Source organism: Chlorocebus sabaeus, chromosome 10 (assembly GCF_047675955.1).
Source record: "Chlorocebus sabaeus isolate Y175 chromosome 10, mChlSab1.0.hap1, whole genome shotgun sequence".
NCBI lineage: Eukaryota > Metazoa > Chordata > Mammalia > Primates > Cercopithecidae > Chlorocebus > Chlorocebus sabaeus.
Genome location: NC_132913.1, coordinates 65,866,581 through 65,890,390, shown reverse-complemented (window position 1 = coordinate 65,890,390; position 23,810 = coordinate 65,866,581). Strand labels below are relative to the sequence as shown.

Sequence of the window (23,810 nt, the reverse complement as noted above, 5' to 3'; positions counted from 1 at the left end):
GTGCCTTGGGAAAGTCAAGAATACTAATGTATACTGGCTCTTTCCAGCTCCTCCTGGTCCTCCATTTCCCAAAGTGACAGATTGGACTAAATCATCTGCAGATCTGGAGTGGTCTCCCCCACTAAAAGATGGTGGATCCAAAGTAACTGGATATATCGTTGAATATAAAGAAGAAGGAAAAGAAGAATGGGAAAAGGTAGGAAAACTTGGCACTAAGGAAATGCACTATGAATAAACTAAAACATTAACTTCTGTCTATGTTTTTTGGATTAAGAAATCAGGAAAATAGCATAATTTTAACTCAAATTCCAAATGTCTGTTAATGTCAGAAATCTAATCAAAAGTTAAGTCATGATATTACTAATCTTTTGGTTATAAATCCTGGAATGTGGAATAAATAAATAAAGGTTTAATTGTTTGACAATAATGTTAAAGCATAACTCCTGCCAAGTTATTCCATTCAGTGTTGCCTGTAGTATCTGATCCCTGAAACCTAAACCAGCAACAATTTTCCCAGAGTAAACAGTTAGGCTGCTGGTGATGCTTTAGGAAGTCATTAAAGCAAGAAGCTACAGATGACTATTCTAATTTTAAAATGTTTATGATTTCTCCCCAGGGTAAAGATAAAGAAGTGAGAGGAACAAAGCTTGTTGTGACAGGATTAAAGGAAGGAGCATTCTACAAATTTAGAGTTAGAGCAGTCAACATTGCTGGCATTGGAGAACCTGGAGAGGTCACAGATGTCATTGAAATGAAAGACAGACTTGGTAATTATCAATCCTCCTTTTATGCCATCAGTATTTATGTTTCATATTTAAGGGGGAAAAATCACATTTGTAATTTTCAATTGCTTCCAGTTTTACCTGACCTTCAGCTAGATGCCAGTGTCAGAGATAGAATTGTCGTCCATGCTGGAGGAGTGATCCGAATCATTGCCTATGTGTCTGGAAAGCCTCCTCCAACCGTCACCTGGAACATGAATGAAAGAGCCTTACCTCAAGAAGCCACCATTGAGACCACAGCTATTAGCTCATCCATGGTCATCAAGAACTGCCAGAGGAGCCATCAAGGCGTCTATTCTCTTCTTGCCAAAAATGAAGCCGGAGAAAGAAAGAAGACAATTATTGTTGATGTATTAGGTAAATACTTTCAATTTGTCTGTGCAACTTTTTAAACCAACATTCTTATTATATTTACACAAGGCTACACTGTGTGCTATGTAACAAACATTTTGGAAAATAAGAAAAATCACCCATAATCACGTTGAACATTATTAGAATTTCTAAAAATTTCCTCCTTACTTTTTTATTATATGCATATTCTGTTTGGTGGGTCTAAGATTACAAACTATATAATTGAGAAAACAGATGCTAACAAGAAGACATACATCCATGTCTCCAGTGAACCTAAAAAGTGCATGTACACAATTCCCAAATTGCTAGAAGGCCATGAATATGTATTCTGAATCATGGCCCAGAATAAATATGACTTTTTTATAGAACTTGCCCCCATACTGTCTATTATGTTGTTATACAGTTTTCATAGAAGCAACTTTCCTTCAAGTGTACATGAATGTTTAACAATTTGCCAGTGTTGACCATTTCACATCATGAGACTCTATCCCTATCACGAAATTATCATAATAATGCAAAAACTTCTTTGAAGGGTTTCAGTATTCTAATTGGAGAGGCATCATAGTTGGTTATCAATATTGCATTTCTAGTCATTTAATATAGAGTTGAACTCTATGAGGCTTTTTCATACCTCTCATTGGAGGCTTTAGTCCAGTGATTTGCTCAGAACTTGAAGCCCTTCCACTCAGAGCTCTTTCTAAGCATGTCTCTAGGCACAACAATACTCCAGTCACAGTTTTTATGTGAAATTTGCCAGTTCTATGTTGAATATAATTAATATAAGAATGTCATAAGGAAAAATATTTCATTAACCTATAATCCCACAAACTTTCGGGTTAGTTTCAAGCACCTAAAGCTTATTTGCCTAATGGCTATTACTCTAATTTGAAAACTGGTACATTTCCATGTTAATTATTTGCAACCTCCTCAAAGTCATTCTGAAATTTGGGGCCTCCTATGCTGCTCGTTGATCCACTGACCAGAAAGAATATATCTCTCCCTCCTTTTCCCTGGAGAGGAAACTGGACATAGAAACTGACTATGCCACTCTTACCCACCTCCTGTATCCCTCCGCATGTTTGCCTCCCAGCTCCCTCCTGTCCAACTCACGAATTGCTTTTAAAAAGCATTTTTATTTTCCCTTCAGCCTCTACTAAAAGCATGGTAACCAGTAACTGTTGCAAAACTACTTCATTAACAAATGTGGGGCTTGATGCTATGACTCACACCTATAATCCCCTGACTTTGGGAGGCCAAGGCAGGTGGCTCACTTGAAGTCAGGAGTTCGAGACCGGCCTGGCCAACATGGTGAAACCCTGTTTCTACTAAAAATGCAAAAATTAGCCAGGTATGGTGGCACACACCTATAGTCCCAGCTGCTTGTGAGGCTGAGGCAGGAGAATTGCTTGAACCTAGGAAGCGGAGGTTGCAGTGAGCTGACGTCGCGCCACTGCACTCCAGCGTGGGTGACAGAGTGAGATTCCATCTCAAAAATAAATAAATAAATAAAAGTGGTTGACTGTTTTTGTATTGACTAGATAGCAGGAGGAGGAGGAAAAACTAACTCAATTAGTAGACACAAAACCTTACTTTCTTCATAACAACATTTTGTCTCCTTTTAAAAAACAAATGTTGAGCATTATCTTTCATTGAAGGCAAACAGCTTGAAATATTTTCTTCTTATTTCCAGATGTTCCGGGTCCTGTTGGAACACCATTCCTAGCTCACAACCTAACCAATGAGTCCTGCAAACTGACATGGTTTTCTCCAGAAGATGATGGAGGCTCTCCAATCACCAATTATGTCATTGAAAAGCGTGAATCTGACCGCAGAGCATGGACCCCAGTGACATATACAGTTACCCGACAAAATGCTACTGTCCAGGGTCTCATTGAAGGAAAAGCCTACTTTTTCCGAATCGCGGCTGAAAATAGTATTGGCATGGGTCCATTTGTTGAGACATCAGAGGCACTTGTTATCAGAGAGCCAATAAGTAAGTAAAATTAAAAACAACTTTATGCTTAATCACTTCTTTACTCATTTAATACAAGACTATGGTGAAAAAATATGTGTATAAATGCCATACATTTCATTCATTTGACAAGCAGTTATTACACAACTACTCAGTATCTGATTTGGTAGTACTTGGACAGTGATTGTGAAAGAGATTTTACAACTACGTATAATTCATCAAATTTCTTTTTTTTTTTTTTTCTTGGTTTTGTTTTGACACATAGTCTTACTCTGTTACCAAGGCTGGAGTGTAGTGTCATGATCTTGGCTCACTGCAACCTCCACCTCCGAGGTTCAAGTGATTCTTGTGTCTCAGTCTCCCAAGGAGCTGGGATTACAGACATGCACCACCATGCCCAGCTAATTTTTGCATTTTTAGTAGAGACACGGTTTTGCCATGTTGGCCAGGCTGGTCTCAAACTCCTGACCTCAAGTGATCCACCTGCCTCGGCCTCCGAAAGTGCTGGCATTACTACGCCTGACCCATTTATCAAATTTCTTCCATCTATACCTCACAGACTTTTTAAAAATTCCCACTTAATGGCATTAATAGAAATTGAATTATTTTCCTACATCTAAAACTACCAACTCTGAAGATCTTTCTTAAATTATTTTTCCTCAGCAAACCTCATTTCCTCATCTGTCAAGTGAAGAAATTCTATTGTATTTGGTCCTTTTTAACTCTAATAGTTTTTGGATGAGACCTCTTTTGCTATTTATGGGAGCAGAGAGTTTAATGTTTAAACACAATCCTCAGAAAAGGAATATTCACTATATCCTACTACATTCTTAATGTGACACTTTTTTCTACCACAATTCCTATACTTATATTCACAGCTGTACCAGAACGTCCTGAAGACCTGGAAGTCAAAGAAGTTACTAAAAGTACTGTAACTTTGACTTGGAATCCTCCTAAGTATGATGGTGGGTCAGAAATTATTAACTATGTCCTAGAAAGTCGGCTCATTGGAACTGAGAAGTTCCACAAAGTTACAAATGACAACTTGCTTAGCAGAAAATATACTGTTAAAGACTTAAAAGAAGGTGATACCTATGAGTACCGTGTCAGTGCTGTCAACATTGTTGGACAAGGCAAACCATCATTTTGCACCAAGCCAATCACTTGCAAGGATGAGCTGGGTATGTGTCTACTACAATTTATACTTCAGAAACTTGCACATTCGTAGTTCGTAATAAGACATCAGTAAAAATGACTTGCCTTTATAATTGTAAATTTTAGCACCCCCAACACTTCACCTCGACTTCAGAGATAAGCTCACGATTCGAGTTGGTGAAGCTTTTGCCCTCACTGGCCGTTACTCAGGCAAACCAAAGCCTAAGGTTTCCTGGTTCAAAGATGAAGCTGATGTGCTGGAAGATGATCGCACTCACATAAAGACTACACCAACAACACTTGCTTTAGAGAAGATCAAGGCCAAACGTTCAGATTCCGGCAAATACTGTGTGGTTGTGGAGAATAGTACAGGCTCTAGGAAAGGTTTCTGTCAAGTTAATGTTGTTGGTAAGTCTTATTTAGTGGAAAGAATAGATCTTCTGTTCTTTCAAAAGCAGAAATGGAAATAACATTTTGTGCCATGATTTTTTTTTTCTGCAGACCGTCCTGGTCCACCAGTAGGACCAGTTATTTTTGATGAGGTGACCAAAGATTACATGGTTATCTCTTGGAAGCCTCCTTTAGATGATGGAGGCAGTGAAATCACCAATTATATTATTGAGAAGAAGGAACTGGGTAAAGACGTCTGGATGCCAGTGACATCTGCAAGTGCTAAAACAACATGCAAAGTTTCTAAACTACTTGAAGGAAAAGATTATATTTTCCGGATACATGCTGAAAATCTGTATGGAATAAGTGATCCTCTGGTGTCTGATTCAATGAAAGCCAAAGATCGTTTCAGTATGCATTATATCTCTTTTTAGTGATTCAATGCTTGATATAACTAATAGGAAGAAATAAATTTCTAACACATTTTCCAACATTTGTTACAGGGGTTCCTGATGCACCTGATCAGCCAATTGTTACAGAAGTTACCAAAGACTCTGCATTAGTAACCTGGAACAAGCCACATGATGGAGGAAAACCCATCACAAACTACATCCTGGAAAAGAGAGAAACTATGTCTAAACGATGGGCTAGAGTTACCAAAGATCCTATTCATCCGTACACTAAATTTAGGGTTCCTGATCTTCTAGAAGGATGTCAGTATGAATTCCGGGTTTCTGCAGAAAATGAAATTGGTATTGGAGATCCAAGCCCACCATCCAAACCAGTCTTTGCTAAAGATCCAATTGGTATAGTATTAATGAATTTATTCAGTTTTCATGTTATTTAACTTTGTTTTCAGCTATATGCTAATTCATTTTTTACTTTTATTTTTTAGCTAAACCAAGTCCACCTGTTAATCCTGAAGCAATAGATACAACATGCAATTCAGTCGATCTAACTTGGCAGCCACCACGTCATGATGGTGGGAGCAAGATTCTGGGTTATATTGTTGAGTACCAGAAAGTTGGAGATGAAGAGTGGAGAAGAGCCAATCACACCCCTGAGTCATGTCCTGAAACTAAATATAAAGTCACCGGTCTTCGGGATGGTCAAACTTATAAGTTCAGAGTGTTAGCAGTCAATGAAGCTGGTGAATCAGATCCAGCTCATGTTCCAGAGCCAGTCCTAGTAAAAGACAGACTTGGTGAGTAAAATGCTCTCACCTGTGTTTGCAAGGAAAATAGATGTCTGATTGTATGTGTTTAATTATAATCTGCATTATGGATCAAATCTGAGTGTTCTGTTCTCTTTTTTCTAGAACCCCCTGAGTTGATTCTTGATGCCAACATGGCAAGAGAACAACACATTAAGGTTGGTGATACTCTAAGACTTAGTGCCATCATCAAAGGAGTGCCATTCCCAAAAGTAACCTGGAAAAAAGAAGACAGAGATGCTCCAACTAAAGCAAGAATTGATGTGACTCCAGTTGGTAGCAAGCTTGAAATTCGTAATGCTGCCCATGAAGATGGTGGAATTTATTCTTTAACAGTGGAGAATCCAGCTGGTTCAAAAACTGTCTCAGTAAAAGTACTTGTATTAGGTAAGAATTTTAATACTTATGCCATTAAAAATAAATTTTGATAATTTTGAGCTCTTATTTGGATAAAATTACTTATAAAACTGTTATTTAACACTTTTTAGATAAACCTGGGCCACCTAGAGATCTGGAAGTCAGTGAAATTAGGAAAGATTCTTGTTACCTTACTTGGAAAGAACCACTGGATGATGGTGGTTCTGTTATTACCAATTATGTGGTTGAGAGGAGAGATGTTGCCAGCGCCCAGTGGTCATCTCTCTCAGCTACATCAAAGAAAAAGAGTCACTTGGCTAAACACCTGAATGAAGGCAACCAGTACCTCTTCCGAGTAGCTGCAGAGAACCAGTATGGACGTGGTCCTTTTGTTGAAACACCAAAACCAATCAAGGCTCTGGATCCTCTCCGTAAGTTGCTTTCTCTGAATACAAAACTATTGTTTGACTGTCTTCAAGAATATTCCTGGCCGGGCGCGGTGGCTCAAGCCTGTAATCCCAGCACTTTGGGAGGCCGAGACGGGTGGATCACGAGGTCAGGAGATCGAGACCATCCTGGCTAAAACGGTGAAACCCCATCTCTACTAAAAAAATACAAAAAAAAATTAGCCGGGCGAGGTGGCAGGCGCCTGTAGTCCCAGCTACTCGGGAGGCTGAGGCAGGAGAATGGCGGAACCCGGGAGGCGGAGCTTGCAGTGAGCCGAGATTGCGCCACTGCACTCCAGCCTGGGCGACAGAGCGAGACTCCGTCTCCAAAAAAAAAAAAAAAAAAAAAAAGAATATTCCTTTTTCATCATAACTTATTCTTTGAAAAGATCCCCCAGGGCCACCCAAGAACCTGCACCATGTAGATGTTGACAAGACTGAAGTCTCCCTCGTCTGGAATAAGCCAGATCGTGATGGTGGTTCTCCAATCACTGGCTATTTGGTGGAATATCAAGAAGAAGGCACCGAGGACTGGATTAAATTTAAGACTGTGACAAACTTAGAGTGTGTGGTTACCGGACTACAACAAGGAAAGACCTATAGATTCCGTGTAAAAGCTGAAAATATTGTGGGTCTTGGTCTCCCTGACACAACTATCCCGATAGAATGTCAAGAAAAACTAGGTAATTTTTGGACTAGCAGTTTTATCTTATTTCTTTATAAAATTATTCATGTAGGTGAAAATCAAAATCTGATTTTTTCATGTTTACTTTTCAGTGCCTCCATCCGTGGAGCTAGATGTGAAATTAATTGAAGGTCTTGTGGTAAAGGCTGGAACCACAGTCAGATTCCCTGCTATTATAAGAGGTGTGCCTGTTCCTACCGCAAAGTGGACAACCGATGGGAGTGAGATTAAAACCGATGAGCACTACACAGTTGAAACAGACAACTTCTCATCAGTACTTACCATTAAGAACTGCTTAAGGAGAGACACTGGAGAATATCAAATCACAGTTTCCAATGCAGCTGGTAGCAAAACAGTAGCCGTACATCTTACTGTTCTTGATGTTCCTGGGCCACCAACAGGTCCTATTCATATTCTGGATGTTACTCCTGAACACATGACTATCTCATGGCAGCCACCTAAGGATGATGGAGGAAGCCCTGTGATAAATTATATTGTTGAGAAACAAGATACAAGGAAAGACACTTGGGGTGTTGTCTCTTCGGGAAGCAGTAAGACAAAGCTGAAAATCCCACATCTGCAGAAGGGCTGTGAATATGTTTTCCGAGTTAAAGCAGAGAATAAGATAGGTGTTGGTCCTCCCCTTGACTCCACACCTACTGTTGCTAAGCATAAATTTAGTCCTCCATCTCCTCCTGGTAAACCAGTGGTTACTGACATTACTGAAAATGCAGCAACAGTGTCTTGGACCCTGCCAAAATCTGATGGTGGCAGTCCAATAACTGGCTACTACGTGGAACGTCGAGAAGTAACTGGCAAATGGGTGAGGGTCAACAAAACACCTATTGCTGACCTTAAGTTCAGAGTGACTGGACTCTATGAAGGAAATACATACGAGTTTAGGGTTTTTGCTGAAAATCTTGCAGGACTAAGCAATCCATCCCCAAGTTCCGATCCAATAAAAGCTTGCCGTCCCATCAAACCACCTGGACCACCTATTAATCCTAAACTGAAAGACAAGAGCAGAGAAACAGCTGATTTGGTGTGGACAAAGCCTCTCAGTGATGGTGGTAGCCCCATTCTAGGATATGTAGTGGAATGTCAGAAACCTGGCACAGCACAATGGAACAGGATTAATAAAGATGAACTCATTAGGCAATGTGCCTTTAGAGTACCTGGACTAATTGAAGGAAATGAGTACAGATTCCGTATAAAGGCAGCTAATATTGTAGGAGAGGGTGAGCCAAGAGAACTAGCAGAATCTGTGATTGCAAAAGATATCCTTCATCCTCCAGAAGTAGAACTTGATGTTACTTGTCGTGATGTTATTACCGTGAGAGTAGGCCAAACTATCCGCATTCTAGCTCGAGTCAAAGGCAGACCTGCACCAGACATAACTTGGACTAAGGAAGGCAAAGTATTGGTCCGAGAAAAGAGGGTGGACATTATTCAGGATCTACCTCGTGTTGAGTTACAAATTAAAGAAGCTGTTAGAGCTGATCATGGCAAGTATATCATCTCAGCTAAGAACAGCAGTGGACATGCCCAAGGTTCAGCCATCGTTAATGTCCTTGACAGACCTGGGCCTTGCCAGAATTTGAAGGTTACCAATGTAACCAAAGAGAACTGTACAATTTCTTGGGAAAACCCACTAGATAATGGCGGCTCAGAAATAACAAACTTCATAGTAGAATATCGCAAACCAAACCAGAAAGGCTGGTCAATTGTTGCGTCAGATGTCACTAAACGATTAATCAAGGCCAACCTTTTAGCCAACAATGAATACTATTTCCGAGTTTGTGCAGAGAATAAAGTAGGTGTTGGGCCAACCATCGAAACAAAAACTCCCATTCTGGCTATTAACCCTATTGACAGACCAGGTGAGCCTGAAAACCTTCACATTGCGGATAAAGGAAAGACATTTGTCTACCTAAAGTGGCGGAGGCCTGATTATGATGGTGGCAGTCCAAATCTGTCATATCATATTGAGAGAAGGCTGAAGGGCTCTGATGACTGGGAAAGAGTGCATAAAGGAAGCATTAAAGAAACTCACTACATGGTTGACAGATGTGTTGAAAACCAGATTTATGAGTTCAGAGTGCAAACGAAGAATGAAGGTGGGGAAAGTGACTGGGTGAAGACAGAGGAAGTTGTTGTTAAAGAAGACTTACAAAAACCAGTACTTGATCTGAAATTAAGTGGGGTCCTAACTGTCAAAGCAGGGGACACCATTAGGCTTGAGGCAGGGGTTAGAGGCAAACCATTCCCAGAAGTTTCATGGACCAAGGACAAAGATGCTACAGATTTTACAAGATCACCAAGGGTCAAGATTGATACCAGTGCTGATTCATCTAAATTTTCTCTTACTAAAGCAAAGCGAAGTGATGGGGGTAAATATGTAGTTACGGCAACTAACACAGCTGGCAGTTTTGTGGCCTATGCCACTGTCAACGTTTTAGATAAGCCTGGTCCTGTGAGAAATCTGAAAATTGTTGATGTGTCCAGTGATAGGTGTACTGTTCGCTGGGATCCACCAGAAGATGACGGCGGCTGTGAAATCCAAAATTATATTCTGGAAAAATGTGAGACAAAGCGAATGGTTTGGTCTACCTATTCTGCTACTGTCTTGACACCTGGTACTACAGTAACACGTCTCATAGAAGGAAATGAATATATTTTCAGAGTCCGTGCAGAAAATAAAATAGGCACAGGGCCTCCAACAGAAAGTAAACCTGTCATAGCCAAAACCAAGTATAATAAACCTGGACGCCCTGATCCCCCAGAAGTCACTAAAGTAAGCAAAGAAGAGATGACTGTGGTTTGGAATCCACCTGAATATGATGGTGGAAAGTCTATAACAGGATACTTTTTGGAGAAAAAGGAAAAGCATTCAACACGATGGGTCCCTGTTAACAAGAGTGCAATCCCTGAGAGGCGTATGAAAGTACAGAATCTCCTCCCAGACCATGAATATCAGTTCCGTGTCAAGGCAGAAAATGAAATTGGAATTGGAGAACCAAGCTTGCCTTCAAGACCAGTGGTGGCAAAAGACCCCATAGGTAGGATGTCCTTGTTTTTTCTGATATTACATCAACTCTTAATCTCAAGCACAGAAGTATTTGATAAATAAGCTAATGTAACATCTAAATCCATAACATAAAAACTGTATTTAGCAAATATTTTTCCAAATAGACCTTTTACTAAAATACCTAAAAGGTACAAACAATAGTAGATTCTCATTTTTATGAAGGAAAATAAAGAGGACTCTAATTGAAAAATTGGATGACCTATATTTGATTAACTGAGACTAGGCTATGTAAAATTACACATTGAAGTATCACTATTAGTAGTTAAACATATGTATATCTATTCTTATATTTTATTTTCAGAGCCACCTGGTCCACCAACCAATTTCAGAGTGGTTGATACAACCAAACATTCCATAACTCTTGGATGGGGGAAACCAGTCTATGATGGTGGTGCACCGATCATTGGATATGTTGTGGAAATGAGACCAAAAATAGCAGATGCATCTCCTGATGAAGGCTGGAAACGTTGTAATGCTGCAGCACAGCTTGTACGCAAGGAATTCACCGTTACCAGCTTGGATGAAAACCAGGAATATGAGTTCAGGGTGTGTGCCCAAAACCAAGTTGGTATTGGGCGCCCTGCAGAGCTAAAGGAAGCTATCAAACCTAAAGAAATACTAGGTAAGTCCTTCCTTTAGCATGTGATTCATTCACACTTAATTTCTTATGATTTCCCCACATTCTGAAACATCAATTAATGACCTTACTGTCATTTGCAGAACCTCCAGAGATTGATTTGGATGCCAGCATGAGAAAACTGGTCACAGTGAGAGCAGGATGCCCTATTCGTCTCTTTGCTATAGTAAGAGGACGACCAGCCCCTAAAGTCACTTGGCGAAAAGTGGGCATTGATAATGTGGTCAGAAAAGGACAAGTTGATCTGGTTGACACTATGGCCTTCCTTGTCATTCCCAATTCTACCCGTGATGACTCAGGAAAATATTCCTTAACGCTTGTGAACCCAGCAGGAGAAAAGGCTGTATTCGTAAATGTCAGAGTATTAGGTGGGTTACTAAAATGCTTCTCCCTCCCACTTCAAAAATGAATTTGTTAATAGGGATGCTGAGGAGATGTGTATATCTAATTTTATGATTCTTTACAGACACTCCTGGACCTGTGTCTGATTTGAAAGTTTCAGATGTCACTAAAACATCATGCCATGTGTCCTGGGCCCCTCCTGAAAATGACGGTGGGAGCCAAGTGACACATTATATTGTGGAGAAACGTGAGGCAGACAGAAAGACATGGTCAACCGTTACCCCAGAGGTTAAGAAAACAAGCTTCCAAGTAACCAATCTTGTCCCTGGGAATGAGTATTACTTCAGAGTAACTGCTGTCAATGAATATGGCCCTGGCGTCCCAACAGATGTCCCAAAACCAGTGCTTGCATCAGATCCTCTAAGTAAGTATTATGCTTTCTTCCTCCTTTTAACTCCAGCCTCCTATTACAGCAAGGTCAAGATACTAATACCATTTTAATCCACTTCTGAAAGAGATTTCATTTGTAGAGACCCAAATAGTGTAATAAATATCTATCTCACTCATGAAACACTTTTTTGATCTGTCTCATCTTACATGTTTTACTTTTAATGTACTGAACTACAGGTTCTATGTACATTGGAGCAAATGGCATACTAAAACTCTTATGTACATTCAAAAGGGGATTTGATTAGGTTACCTAGGTAATTTTACACATTATGTTTTTCTTCTAGGTGAGCCGGATCCCCCAAGGAAATTAGAAGTGACTGAAATGACAAAGAACAGTGCCACCTTAGCCTGGTTACCTCCCCTGCGTGATGGAGGTGCTAAAATCGATGGCTACATCATTAGTTACAGAGAAGAAGAGCAGCCTGCAGATCGCTGGACAGAGTACTCAGTGGTAAAAGATCTCAGCCTTGTTGTCACTGGCCTAAAGGAAGGAAAGAAATACAAATTTAGAGTGGCAGCCAGAAATGCTGTTGGAGTCAGTTTGCCGAGAGAAGCTGAAGGAGTGTATGAAGCCAAAGAACAACTGTGTAAGTAGTCGTTGCTTCATTTATGTCATGTGCTAAGTTTATTAGAATTTCTTTTATATGTAGACATTTCTCCCTGAGGAATCTAGCTCTATAAATACTTGAAAACCAATAGAGAACAGTGGCTTTCAAACACGTGGGTGGGCCAACAACACACAGTAAATAAACTTATACAAACACATAGATAACTAAAAACCATTTCCTGAAACAATACCCATTCATTATCATGTGCACTCTTATATTTTCTACCCTATTCTGTGTGTGTGGTGGTTTTTTTTGTTTTTTTGTTTTTTGTTTTTTGTGTTTTTTTTGAGATGGAGTCTTGCTCTGTCCCCCAGGCTGGAGTGTATTCTGTGTTTTTTAAAATGTTGGCTGTACAACAAACATATAAAAAAAAAGCTCATCATCACTGGTCATTAGAGAAATGCAAATCAAAACAACAATGAGATACCATCTCATGCCAGTTAGAATGGCGATCCTTTCCTTACTCCTTATACGAAAATTAATTCAAGATGGATTAGAGACTTAAATGTTAGACCTAATACCATAAAAATCCTAGAAGAAAACCTAGGTAGTACCATTCAGGACATAGGCATGGGCAAAGACTTCATTTCTAAAACACCAAAAGCAACGGCAGCAAAAGCCAAAATTGACAAATGGGATCTCATTAAACTAAAGAGCTTCTGCACAGCAAAAGAAACTACCATCAGAGTGAATAGGCAACCTACAGAATGGGAGAAAATTTTTGCAATCTACTCATCTGACAAAGGGCTAATATCCAGAACCGACAAAGGGCTAATATCCAGAACCTACAAAGAACTCAAACAAATTTACAAGAAAAAAACAAACAACCCCATCAAAAAGTGGGCAAAGGATATGAACAGACATTTCTCAAAAGAAGACATTCATACAGCCAACAGACACATGAAAAAATGCTCATCATCACTGGCCATCAGAGAAATGCAAATCAAAACCACAATGAGATACCATCTCACACCAGTTAGAATGGCGATCATTCAAAAGTCAGGAAACAACAGGTGCTGGAGAGGATGTGGAGAAATAGGAACACTTTTACACTGTTGGTGGGATCGTAAACTAGTTCAACCATTATGGAAAACAGTATGGCGATTCCTCAAAGATCTAAAACTAGATGTACCATATGACCCAGCCATCCCATTGCTGGGTATATACCCAAAGGATTATAAATCATGCTGCTATAAAGACACATGCACACGTATGTTTATTGCGGCACTATTCACAATAGCAAAGACTTGGAATCACCCAAATGTCCATCAGTGACAGATTGGATTAAGAAAATGTGGCACATATACACCATGGAATACTATGCGGCCATAAAAAACGATGAGTTTGTGTCCTTTGTAGGGACGTGGATGCAGCTGGAAACCATCATTCTTAGCAAACTATCACAAGAACAGAAAACCAAACACCGCATGTTCTCACTCATAGGTGGGAACTGAACAATGAGATCACTTGGACTCGGGAAGGGGAACATCACACACTGGGGCCTATCATGGGGAGGGGGGAGGGGGGAGGGATTGCATTGGGAGTTATACCTGATGTAAATGATGAGTAGATGGATGCTGACGAGTTGATGGGTGCAGCACACCAACATGGCACAAGTATACATATGTAACAAACCTGCACGTTATGCACATGTACCCTAGAACTTAAATTAAAAAAAAAAAAAAGTCAGGAAACAACAGGTGCTGGAGACGATGTGGAGAAATAGGAAAGCTTTTACAATGTTGGTGGGAGTGTAAATTAGTTCAACCATTATGGAAGACAGTGTGGCGATTCCTCAAGGATCTAGAACCAGAAATACCATTTGACCCAGCAATTCCATTACTGTGTATATATCCAAAGGATTATAAATCATGCTACTATAAAGACACATGCACATGTATGTTTATTGTGGCACTGTTCACAATAGCAAAGACTTGGAACCAACCCAAATGCCCATCAGTGATGGACTATATAAAGAAAATGTGGCACATATACACCACAGAATACTACGCAGCCACAAAAAAGGATGAGTTCATGTCCTTTTCAGGGACATGGATGAAGCCGGAAACCATCATTCTCAGCAAACTAACACAAGAACAGAAAACCAAACACCACATGTTCTCACTCATAAGTGCGAGTTGAACAATGAAAACGCATGGACACAGGGAGGGGAACATCACACACTGGGACCTGTCAGGGGGATGGGGGGCTAGGGGAGGGATAACATTAGGAGAAATACCTAATGTAGATGATGGGTTGATGGGTGCAGCAAATCACCATGGCACGTGTATACCTATGTAACAAACCTGCACATTCTGCACGTGTGTCCCAGAACTTAAAGTATTTAAAAAAAAAAAAAATTGGCGGTAATACAAGCATTAATTTGAACCAGTATAGTTCTCCACCAGAAGAAACTTAACCACCTTCCCAAAATTAGTATCTTTTCATTTTACTTTCAGTGCCACCAAAGATCCTTATGCCAGAGCAAATTACTATCAAAGCTGGGAAAAAGCTCCGAATTGAAGCCCATGTGTATGGAAAGCCTCATCCCACCTGTAAATGGAAAAAAGGAGAAGATGAAGTTGTCACATCCAGCCACCTGGCAGTGCATAAAGCAGACAGCTCTTCAATTCTGATCATAAAAGATGTGACTAGAAAAGACAGTGGTTACTACAGCCTCACAGCAGAGAACAGTTCTGGGACAGACACTCAGAAAATCAAAGTTGTAGTCATGGGTGAGTTAAGTATTAGACAAACGGCCATCTAAATATGAAACTCTGAAACATTTTTACCCATCAGATCCTTGTTCTTACATTTCTTTCCTCTTGGTTCATGCAGATGCCCCTGGCCCCCCTCAGCCTCCATTTGACATTTCTGATATAGACGCCGATGCTTGCTCCCTGTCGTGGCACATCCCTCTGGAGGACGGAGGCAGTAACATCACCAATTATATAGTGGAGAAGTGTGATGTAAGCCGAGGTGACTGGGTCACGGCTCTAGCTTCAGTCACAAAAACTTCCTGCAGGATTGGAAAGCTGATCCCAGGCCAGGAGTACATCTTCCGGGTCCGTGCTGAAAACCGATTTGGCATTTCAGAGCCTCTCACATCTCCAAAGATGGTTGCGGAGTTCCCATTTGGTATGTTTTTGTGAAGGAGAAAAAAGTTATGTTTTCTTTCTAGTTTGTTACTGAATGTAGAAACTGACATTTTCCTTGTCTTCATCTCCAGGTGTTCCTAGTGAACCAAAGAATGCACGAGTCACCAAAGTCAACAAGGACTGTATTTTTGTTGCATGGGACAGACCAGACAGTGATGGAGGGAGCCCCATTACTGGTTATCTGATTGAACGCAAGGAAAGAAACAGTTTGCTATGGGTGAAAGCCAATGATACTCCTGTCCGGTCAACTGAATATCCTTGTGCTGGCCTTATAGAAGGTCTTGAGTATTCATTCAGAATCTATGCCCTAAACAAAGCTGGATCCAGCCCACCCAGCAAACCCACAGAATATGTAACTGCAAGAATGCCAGTTGGTAGGTTTTGGGGTTTTTTTATTGTTGTTGTTGTTGTTGTTGTTGTTGTTTTAGTATTATGGAGGCACATTTAAATCTCAGAGTCTAAGATTTGGACTCCAAGACATAGACAGTAGTAGAGATCTGAAGATTACAACTCCCATTCAAGAATATGTTCTATCTCTTACAATGAAGATGACATATTAAAAAAATAAAAGGACATATAATTTCCTTTAAAGCATACAGCAAGGACTCAAAAGTGCATACTAGTTGGACAATTATTAAAATGGGATAATTGTCATCCTGTTGAGCTTGTTACTTAGCAGCAGGGATGATAATGTGAAATATGGACATTTAAACTTCTGCTAGTAAGATAAATGGTGAGTATACCTCTTTTTGTTTTAGATCCTCCTGGGAAACCTGAAGTTATTGATGTCACCAAGAGTACTGTATCTCTGATCTGGGCACGTCCAAAGCATGATGGAGGCAGTAAAATTATTGGTTATTTCGTAGAAGCTTGCAAACTTCCTGGTGATAAATGGGTACGGTGCAATACTGCACCTCACCAGATTCCCCAGGAAGAGTACACAGCTACTGGCCTAGAAGAGAAAGCTCAGTATCAATTTAGAGCTATTGCCAGGACCGCAGTAAACATTAGCCCACCTTCGGAACCTTCTGATCCAGTGACTATCCTCGCAGAAAATGGTAAGATTCTGCTGAGTATTACAGGCAAAGATGTAACAGCATTCATGATGGTCATTTTTCCTAATAAACAACTAAGTATACACCTAAGGAAAAAAGGAAAAATAAAATGATATTTTATATAAAGACACAAACATTATGATTATGGAGAATCATAATAAAAGCAGGATACACACTGTGGCAACGATATAATTTCAATAGTTATTCAATAATGCAGTTATTATTTGTCTATTTAAAATATGCAAAATGAAATAACATTAAAATTCCATTCTTGAAAGAGGCAGCATATGAATTTCCCACTATTATTAATAAGGATTACATAATATAGCTTTGCATATATTAAGTCCTTTATCTTCTTTCTTTCCAGTCCCTCCCAGGATAGACCTGAGTGTGGCTATGAAATCATTGCTTACTGTGAAAGCTGGAACTAATGTCTGCTTGGATGCTACTGTTTTTGGTAAACCAATGCCAACGGTTTCTTGGAAGAAAGATGGCACACTGCTAAAACCAGCAGAAGGCATAAAGATGGCCATGCAGCGGAATCTGTGCACCTTGGAGCTATTCAGCGTGAACCGGAAGGACTCGGGAGACTATACCATTACTGCTGAAAATTCAAGTGGTTCTAAGTCAGCCACCATTAAGCTTAAAGTGTTAGGTAACTAATAAACTTCATTAGAATCCCATATTTTACTTTGGTTAATGGGACGTAAATAGGATTTACAAAATAATGTGGGAGAAGACATACATATTCTAAAGTATATTTCCTATGCACAGAATTATTCTTATGACAGAACCATGTTTTAGAGTTAAAAAGAGCATTAGAAAAATCACATGTTTCAATTACCCAATTTTACAAATGAAGAAACTAAGATTCTAAAAAATTAAGTAATCTCCTGGGTCATATAGGAAATTGACAATAGAAAGACTGCAGTCCAGGTCTCCAGACTTCTACTCTATATTCATTCCCCATTCCACATATTTTAGTGAAAGACTTCACTCTTCTTCCTTATTCTTTCAGATAAACCGGGTCCTCCAGCATCTGTTAAAATCAACAAAATGTATTCAGATCGTGCAATGCTTTCTTGGGAACCGCCTCTTGAAGATGGAGGCTCAGAAATCACCAACTATATTGTTGACAAACGTGAAACAAGCAGGCCCAACTGGGCTCAAGTCTCTGCAACTGTGCCTATCACCAGCTGCAGCGTGGAGAAACTTATAGAGGGCCATGAGTATCAGTTCCGCATTTGTGCTGAAAATAAATATGGAGTAGGCGATCCAGTCTTCACTGAACCAGCAATTGCCAAAAACCCATACGGTAGGAACATTTCCCGGTGGTTTTTCATTTTACTTTTTAAATATTACCTTTTAGTCTGGGAAATTAACTTTTCAATCAATTTCTGCAGACCCACCAGGACGCTGTGATCCTCCTGTTATTAGCAACATAACCAAAGATCACATGACAGTCAGCTGGAAGCCACCAGCAGATGATGGCGGCTCACCTATCACTGGCTATTTGCTTGAAAAGCGGGAAACCCAGGCTGTTAACTGGACTAAGGTCAACAGAAAACCTATTATAGAAAGAACACTAAAAGCAACAGGTCTTCAAGAAGGTACCGAATATGAGTTCCGTGTTACAGCTATAAATAAAGCTGGACCAGGCAAACCCAGTGACGCATCCAAGGCCGCTTATGCTCGGGACCCTCAGTGTAAGTGTTCATGAACAAGATCCATATCCTGTGTTAAAAGCAGCATGAAACACCCAGGAAGGAGGTTTGAATGAAAATTTCCTATCATTATTTCTTCTCAGATCCTCCTGGCCCACCGGCTTTCCCTAAAGTATATGATACAACTCGTAGCTCCGTGAGTCTATCCTGGGGCAAGCCAGCCTATGATGGCGGCAGCCCTATCATTGGTTATCTCGTTGAAGTAAAACGGGCTGACTCCGATAACTGGGTGAGGTGCAACTTACCACAGAATCTACAGAAAACCCGCTTTGAGGTTACTGGCCTGATGGAAGACACACAATATCAATTTCGTGTGTACGCCGTTAATAAGATTGGATACAGTGACCCCAGTGATGTGCCAGATAAACACTACCCCAAGGACATCTTAAGTAAGTATTACCAGGGGGAATACCTAAGGCTTTTCTTATTAATCATATTCTAAGAGGGAGAATAGAACTCCCTTAGGTAGATTAATTTATTTACAAGGTGTAGACTTGGTAACTCCAGGAGTACTTTTTAGGAGAGCTGGGTAGGTACTTTACGGTATTGTAGAACAGGCAAATCAAATGCAAATGATTTGTGGTTTTGAAAAGCTTTTCATATATATAAGAATTTCATGTCTTCAAAAGACATGGAATGACAGAATTTTATTGGAATGTAAGAATTTTATTTTACGAATAAAGAGGCCTTTTAACTAAGTAGTGAGCTATTTACTATTCTTAGGGTTTCTGTTTTCCAATCCACCATCTCCCTAAGTATGTGATTGGTGGGCTCTCCATCTTAATTTCCCTTCTTCTTATTTTTTCTATTTGCTTATTCTCCATGATAATTTCCCCTTTATTTGAATTACTTGATATTATACGTCACCCTCCAGGTACTTTTCTTCCTACTATGAAATAATAAAGAGAGCTAGAATATGTGGCAGAATACCTTCATGGAATATAGAAAGGAAAAAACAAGAATGAAAGGGAGCCAAAAATCAATCATCTACTTTCCTTTTAGTATATGTAGCATTTCAGAGTACATAAGGCTCATGAAAGAGGAGGTACAGATCCTCCGGGGAAAACCTGGTTAAACTAAAGCATAGTGGAAAATGGAAAGATCAACAATTAGTACAGAATAGAAAAATGGTTTTGAGGATTGTATTAAGGAAGTTTTAAAGAACAAGAAATTGGCTCTAGAAAATAAATGTATTTTAGGAATGATAAGGCCAGTCCTTGGAAATACATTTGACTATTAAATTTTTAATTAACTTTCTTCACCCAAAATTAAACAGTTCCACCTGAGGGAGAACTTGATGCGGACTTAAGGAAGACACTCATATTACGTGCTGGAGTTACTATGAGACTATATGTACCAGTAAAAGGACGCCCACCTCCAAAGATTACTTGGTCTAAACCTAATGTCAATCTAAGAGACAGGATTGGACTGGACATAAAGTCAACTGACTTTGACACTTTCTTGCGCTGTGAAAATGTGAACAAATATGATGCAGGAAAATACATCTTAACCCTGGAGAACAGCTGTGGTAAAAAAGAATATACCATTGTTGTGAAAGTGCTTGGTAAGTCTATTTCAAAAAAGAATCATATATATTTTAAAATAGTATATGTATTTTTTACACATTCATTTCTTATTTACCCACTATTTATCCAGATACTCCTGGGCCACCTGTCAATGTGACTGTTAAGGAAATATCCAAAGACTCTGCTTATGTTACTTGGGAGCCTCCCATTATTGATGGTGGAAGCCCCATCATAAACTATGTGGTACAAAAACGTGATGCAGAGAGGAAATCCTGGTCTACAGTGACAACTGAGTGCTCCAAAACGAGCTTCAGAGTATCTAATTTGGAGGAGGGAAAATCCTACTTCTTCCGAGTGTTTGCTGAAAATGAGTATGGCATTGGTGATCCTGGTGAAACTCGTGATGCTGTCAAAGCTTCCCGTAAGCAAATGAACCATCATCCCATCATTTTGAGTGACATCCTTCCTTTGCTATATGGGGCTTACACTTATCATTTCTCCTTTGCTTTAGAAACTCCTGGACCAGTTGTGGACCTGAAAGTGAGGTCTGTAACTAAGTCATCTTGTAGCATTGGCTGGAAAAAGCCTCATAGTGATGGTGGAAGTCGGATTATTGGATATGTAGTTGATTTCCTGACTGAAGAAAATAAGTGGCAACGAGTTATGAAATCCTTAAGCCTACAGTACTCCGCAAAAGATCTGACTGAAGGGAAGGAATATACCTTCAGAGTGAGTGCTGAGAATGAAAATGGAGAAGGAACCCCAAGCGAAATCACTGTTGTGGCAAGGGATGATGTTGGTAAGGCTCTATCCACACATCTTCATTTTTCCTTTATTGTCATCAAAAGTGCACTCTTGTGTCCTACTCACTAGCTTATCTAAAAATCCATTAAAAGCTAGAAGTATGTGAAAAAGTTAATTACCTGGCCTTAAAAATAACAGTAATTTATCTCTGCTATTTTACAGTGGCTCCTGATCTTGACTTAAAGGGTCTACCTGATTTGTGCTACTTGGCTAAAGAAAACAGCAACTTCCGGCTTAAGATCCCCATAAAAGGCAAGCCAGCTCCATCAGTCTCCTGGAAGAAAGGGGAAGATCCTCTAGCAACTGACACTAGAGTCAGTGTTGAGTCATCTGCAGTTAACACAACTCTTATAGTATACGATTGCCAAAAATCTGATGCTGGAAAATACACAATCACACTTAAGAATGTTGCTGGCACCAAGGAAGGAACTATCTCCATAAAGGTTGTTGGCAAGCCTGGCATCCCCACTGGACCAATCAAATTTGATGAAGTCACAGCAGAAGCCATGACCTTAAAGTGGGCTCCTCCAAAGGATGATGGAGGTTCTGAAATCACCAACTATATCCTAGAGAAGAGGGATTCTGTGAACAACAAGTGGGTGACGTGCGCCTCAGCTGTCCAGAAAACCACCTTTAGAGTAACCAGACTTCATGAGGGCATGGAATATACCTTCAGGGTCAGTGCCGAAAATAAATATGGTGTAGGGGAAGGCCTGAAATCGGAGCCAATTGTTGCTAGACATCCATTTGGTAAGTGTCTTAAATTCAGAAGACATGAAGCAAAACATGGTTTTGAGGAGACTTATTATAAATCTTGTATTATCTACTTTTTTCTAGATGTGCCTGATGCTCCCCCACCTCCCAATATTGTGGAGGTCAGACACGATTCAGTATCTCTAACTTGGACTGACCCCAGGAAAACTGGTGGCTCTCCAATTACAGGTATTTTGTTTATTCTTACCCTACATCTTTTACATCAAGATTCCTCAAAAATATTTGCCTGAGAACAGTGGAATGTGTGCTTATCGATAACACTATCTGCTTATACAGAAATGTGTTTTTCTTTCAGTACATATGGTTAATGTTTAATTTTATTGAAAATCTCCTAATGTAATAGTTAATAAAGTATTTCTTAATTATAATATCTATTTTTGTAAGTTAAAATTGTTCAACAAAAAAGACAATAACTATGCATATTCCAAGGGGAAAAAAATGGCACTATGCTTAGGTAATAAAAGTATAGATACTAGCAAGAATGATTACTTGTTCAATATATATGGATATGTATAAATAATTTGGGCAACACATATATATTATAAAATCAAGCTGCATTTATACTTTGTATGTGAATTGATACAACCCTGGGTCTTTTGTAGGGTATCATCTGGAGTTCAAGGAAAGAAACAGCCTTTTGTGGAAGAGAGCTAACAAGACTCCGATAAGGATGAGAGACTTTAAAGTGACTGGATTAACTGAAGGTCTTGAATATGAATTCCGAGTTATGGCAATCAATTTAGCAGGTGTGGGCAAGCCAAGCCTCCCATCAGAGCCTGTCGTGGCACTGGACCCAATTGGTAAGTCATTATATGAAGAAAAACCCTTGTGCATTTTTTACATGAAGAAAACATTGGTATTTGTTTGACTGGTTTTGTTTTTATGTTTTAGATCCTCCTGGAAAACCTGAGGTTATTAACGTAACAAGGAATTCAGTGACTCTCATTTGGACTGAACCTAAATATGACGGTGGTCATAAGTTAACTGGATATATAGTGGAGAAGCGAGATCTACCTTCCAAGTCTTGGATGAAAGCCAACCATGTTAATGTCCCAGAATGTGCCTTTACTGTAACTGACCTTGTTGAGGGTGGAAAATATGAATTCAGAATTAGAGCAAAGAATACAGCAGGTGCTATCAGTGCTCCATCAGAAAGTACAGGAACCATTATTTGCAAGGATGAATATGGTAGGTCCATTTTACTTTTTATGTACTTTGTTTTTTTAAAAAAAAAAAAAAAAAAAAAGCAAATTAAGCCTCCTTCCTTTTCTGATTAAAATGTATTTTCTTCTTTGCAGAGGCACCAACAATTGTCCTTGATCCCACAATAAAAGATGGGCTAACAATTAAAGCAGGGGATACCATTGTTTTGAATGCCATTAGCATTCTTGGCAAACCCCTTCCAAAATCAAGTTGGTCCAAGGCAGGAAAAGACATAAGACCATCAGATATCACTCAGATAACTTCAACCCCAACATCTTCCATGCTTACTATCAAGTATGCCACTAGAAAAGATGCCGGTGAATACACCATCACTGCTACCAATCCTTTTGGCACGAAGGACGAACATGTGAAGGTAACAGTCCTTGATGTACCTGGTCCCCCAGGTCCTATTGAAATCAGTAATGTTTCTGCTGAAAAAGCAACACTTACATGGACACCTCCCTTGGAAGATGGTGGCTCACCAATTAAGTCCTATATACTTGAAAAGAGAGAAACCAGTCGACTTTTGTGGACAGTGGTTTCTGAAGATATTCAGTCTTGCAGGCATGTGGCAACCAAACTTATCCAAGGAAATGAGTACGTCTTCCGGGTCTCAGCTGTAAACCACTATGGCAAAGGAGAACCTGTACAGTCTGAACCTGTCAAAATGGTAGACAGATTTGGTATGTAGAGCATGTGAGGGAATTGAAATGGAAACATTTATAGCAGAGTTTAGGAAATCATGGATTTCTAATAAATTTGTTTCCTTTTCAGGTCCCCCTGGCCCTCCTGAAAAACCAGAGGTCTCAAATGTCACTAAGAACACTGCCACTGTCAGCTGGAAAAGGCCAGTGGATGATGGTGGCAGCGAAATCACAGGATATCATGTAGAAAGGAGAGAAAAGAAAAGCCTGCGGTGGGTGAGAGCAATAAAAACGCCAGTTTCTGATCTCAGATGCAAAGTAACAGGACTGCAAGAAGGAAGCACCTATGAATTCCGTGTCAGTGCAGAAAACAGAGCAGGAATTGGTCCACCCAGTGAGGCTTCAAATTCTGTTCTAATGAAAGATGCAGCATGTTAGTATTTGTC

The 23,810-nt window shown here is 39.7% G+C and overlaps 1 protein-coding gene across 2 annotated transcripts in view; it reads left to right on the top strand.

The window, feature by feature from the left end:
• TTN (titin) overlaps nucleotides 1-23,810 on the top strand; it is a 270,912-nt gene that overhangs the window by 195,826 nt on the left and 51,276 nt on the right. For both annotated transcript variants that reach the window (XM_073019847.1, XM_073019846.1), the window contains 34 exons: nucleotides 48-196; nucleotides 617-767; nucleotides 858-1,139; nucleotides 2,824-3,126; nucleotides 3,984-4,286; nucleotides 4,387-4,668; nucleotides 4,762-5,061; nucleotides 5,154-5,456; nucleotides 5,546-5,854; nucleotides 5,969-6,250; nucleotides 6,352-6,651; nucleotides 7,056-7,349; nucleotides 7,444-10,410; nucleotides 10,741-11,061; nucleotides 11,160-11,444; nucleotides 11,543-11,842; nucleotides 12,153-12,455; nucleotides 14,936-15,211; nucleotides 15,315-15,614; nucleotides 15,706-16,008; nucleotides 16,393-16,692; nucleotides 17,057-17,344; nucleotides 17,708-18,004; nucleotides 18,093-18,395; nucleotides 18,497-18,802; nucleotides 19,690-19,977; nucleotides 20,070-20,360; nucleotides 20,451-20,738; nucleotides 20,906-21,493; nucleotides 21,581-21,685; nucleotides 22,120-22,317; nucleotides 22,409-22,705; nucleotides 22,816-23,403; nucleotides 23,495-23,797. In XM_073019847.1, coding sequence (XP_072875948.1) covers nucleotides 48-196; nucleotides 617-767; nucleotides 858-1,139; nucleotides 2,824-3,126; nucleotides 3,984-4,286; nucleotides 4,387-4,668; nucleotides 4,762-5,061; nucleotides 5,154-5,456; nucleotides 5,546-5,854; nucleotides 5,969-6,250; nucleotides 6,352-6,651; nucleotides 7,056-7,349; nucleotides 7,444-10,410; nucleotides 10,741-11,061; nucleotides 11,160-11,444; nucleotides 11,543-11,842; nucleotides 12,153-12,455; nucleotides 14,936-15,211; nucleotides 15,315-15,614; nucleotides 15,706-16,008; nucleotides 16,393-16,692; nucleotides 17,057-17,344; nucleotides 17,708-18,004; nucleotides 18,093-18,395; nucleotides 18,497-18,802; nucleotides 19,690-19,977; nucleotides 20,070-20,360; nucleotides 20,451-20,738; nucleotides 20,906-21,493; nucleotides 21,581-21,685; nucleotides 22,120-22,317; nucleotides 22,409-22,705; nucleotides 22,816-23,403; nucleotides 23,495-23,797 — 12,753 coding nt within the window. The remainder of the gene's footprint in view (nucleotides 1-47; nucleotides 197-616; nucleotides 768-857; nucleotides 1,140-2,823; nucleotides 3,127-3,983; nucleotides 4,287-4,386; nucleotides 4,669-4,761; nucleotides 5,062-5,153; nucleotides 5,457-5,545; nucleotides 5,855-5,968; nucleotides 6,251-6,351; nucleotides 6,652-7,055; nucleotides 7,350-7,443; nucleotides 10,411-10,740; nucleotides 11,062-11,159; nucleotides 11,445-11,542; nucleotides 11,843-12,152; nucleotides 12,456-14,935; nucleotides 15,212-15,314; nucleotides 15,615-15,705; nucleotides 16,009-16,392; nucleotides 16,693-17,056; nucleotides 17,345-17,707; nucleotides 18,005-18,092; nucleotides 18,396-18,496; nucleotides 18,803-19,689; nucleotides 19,978-20,069; nucleotides 20,361-20,450; nucleotides 20,739-20,905; nucleotides 21,494-21,580; nucleotides 21,686-22,119; nucleotides 22,318-22,408; nucleotides 22,706-22,815; nucleotides 23,404-23,494; nucleotides 23,798-23,810) is intronic.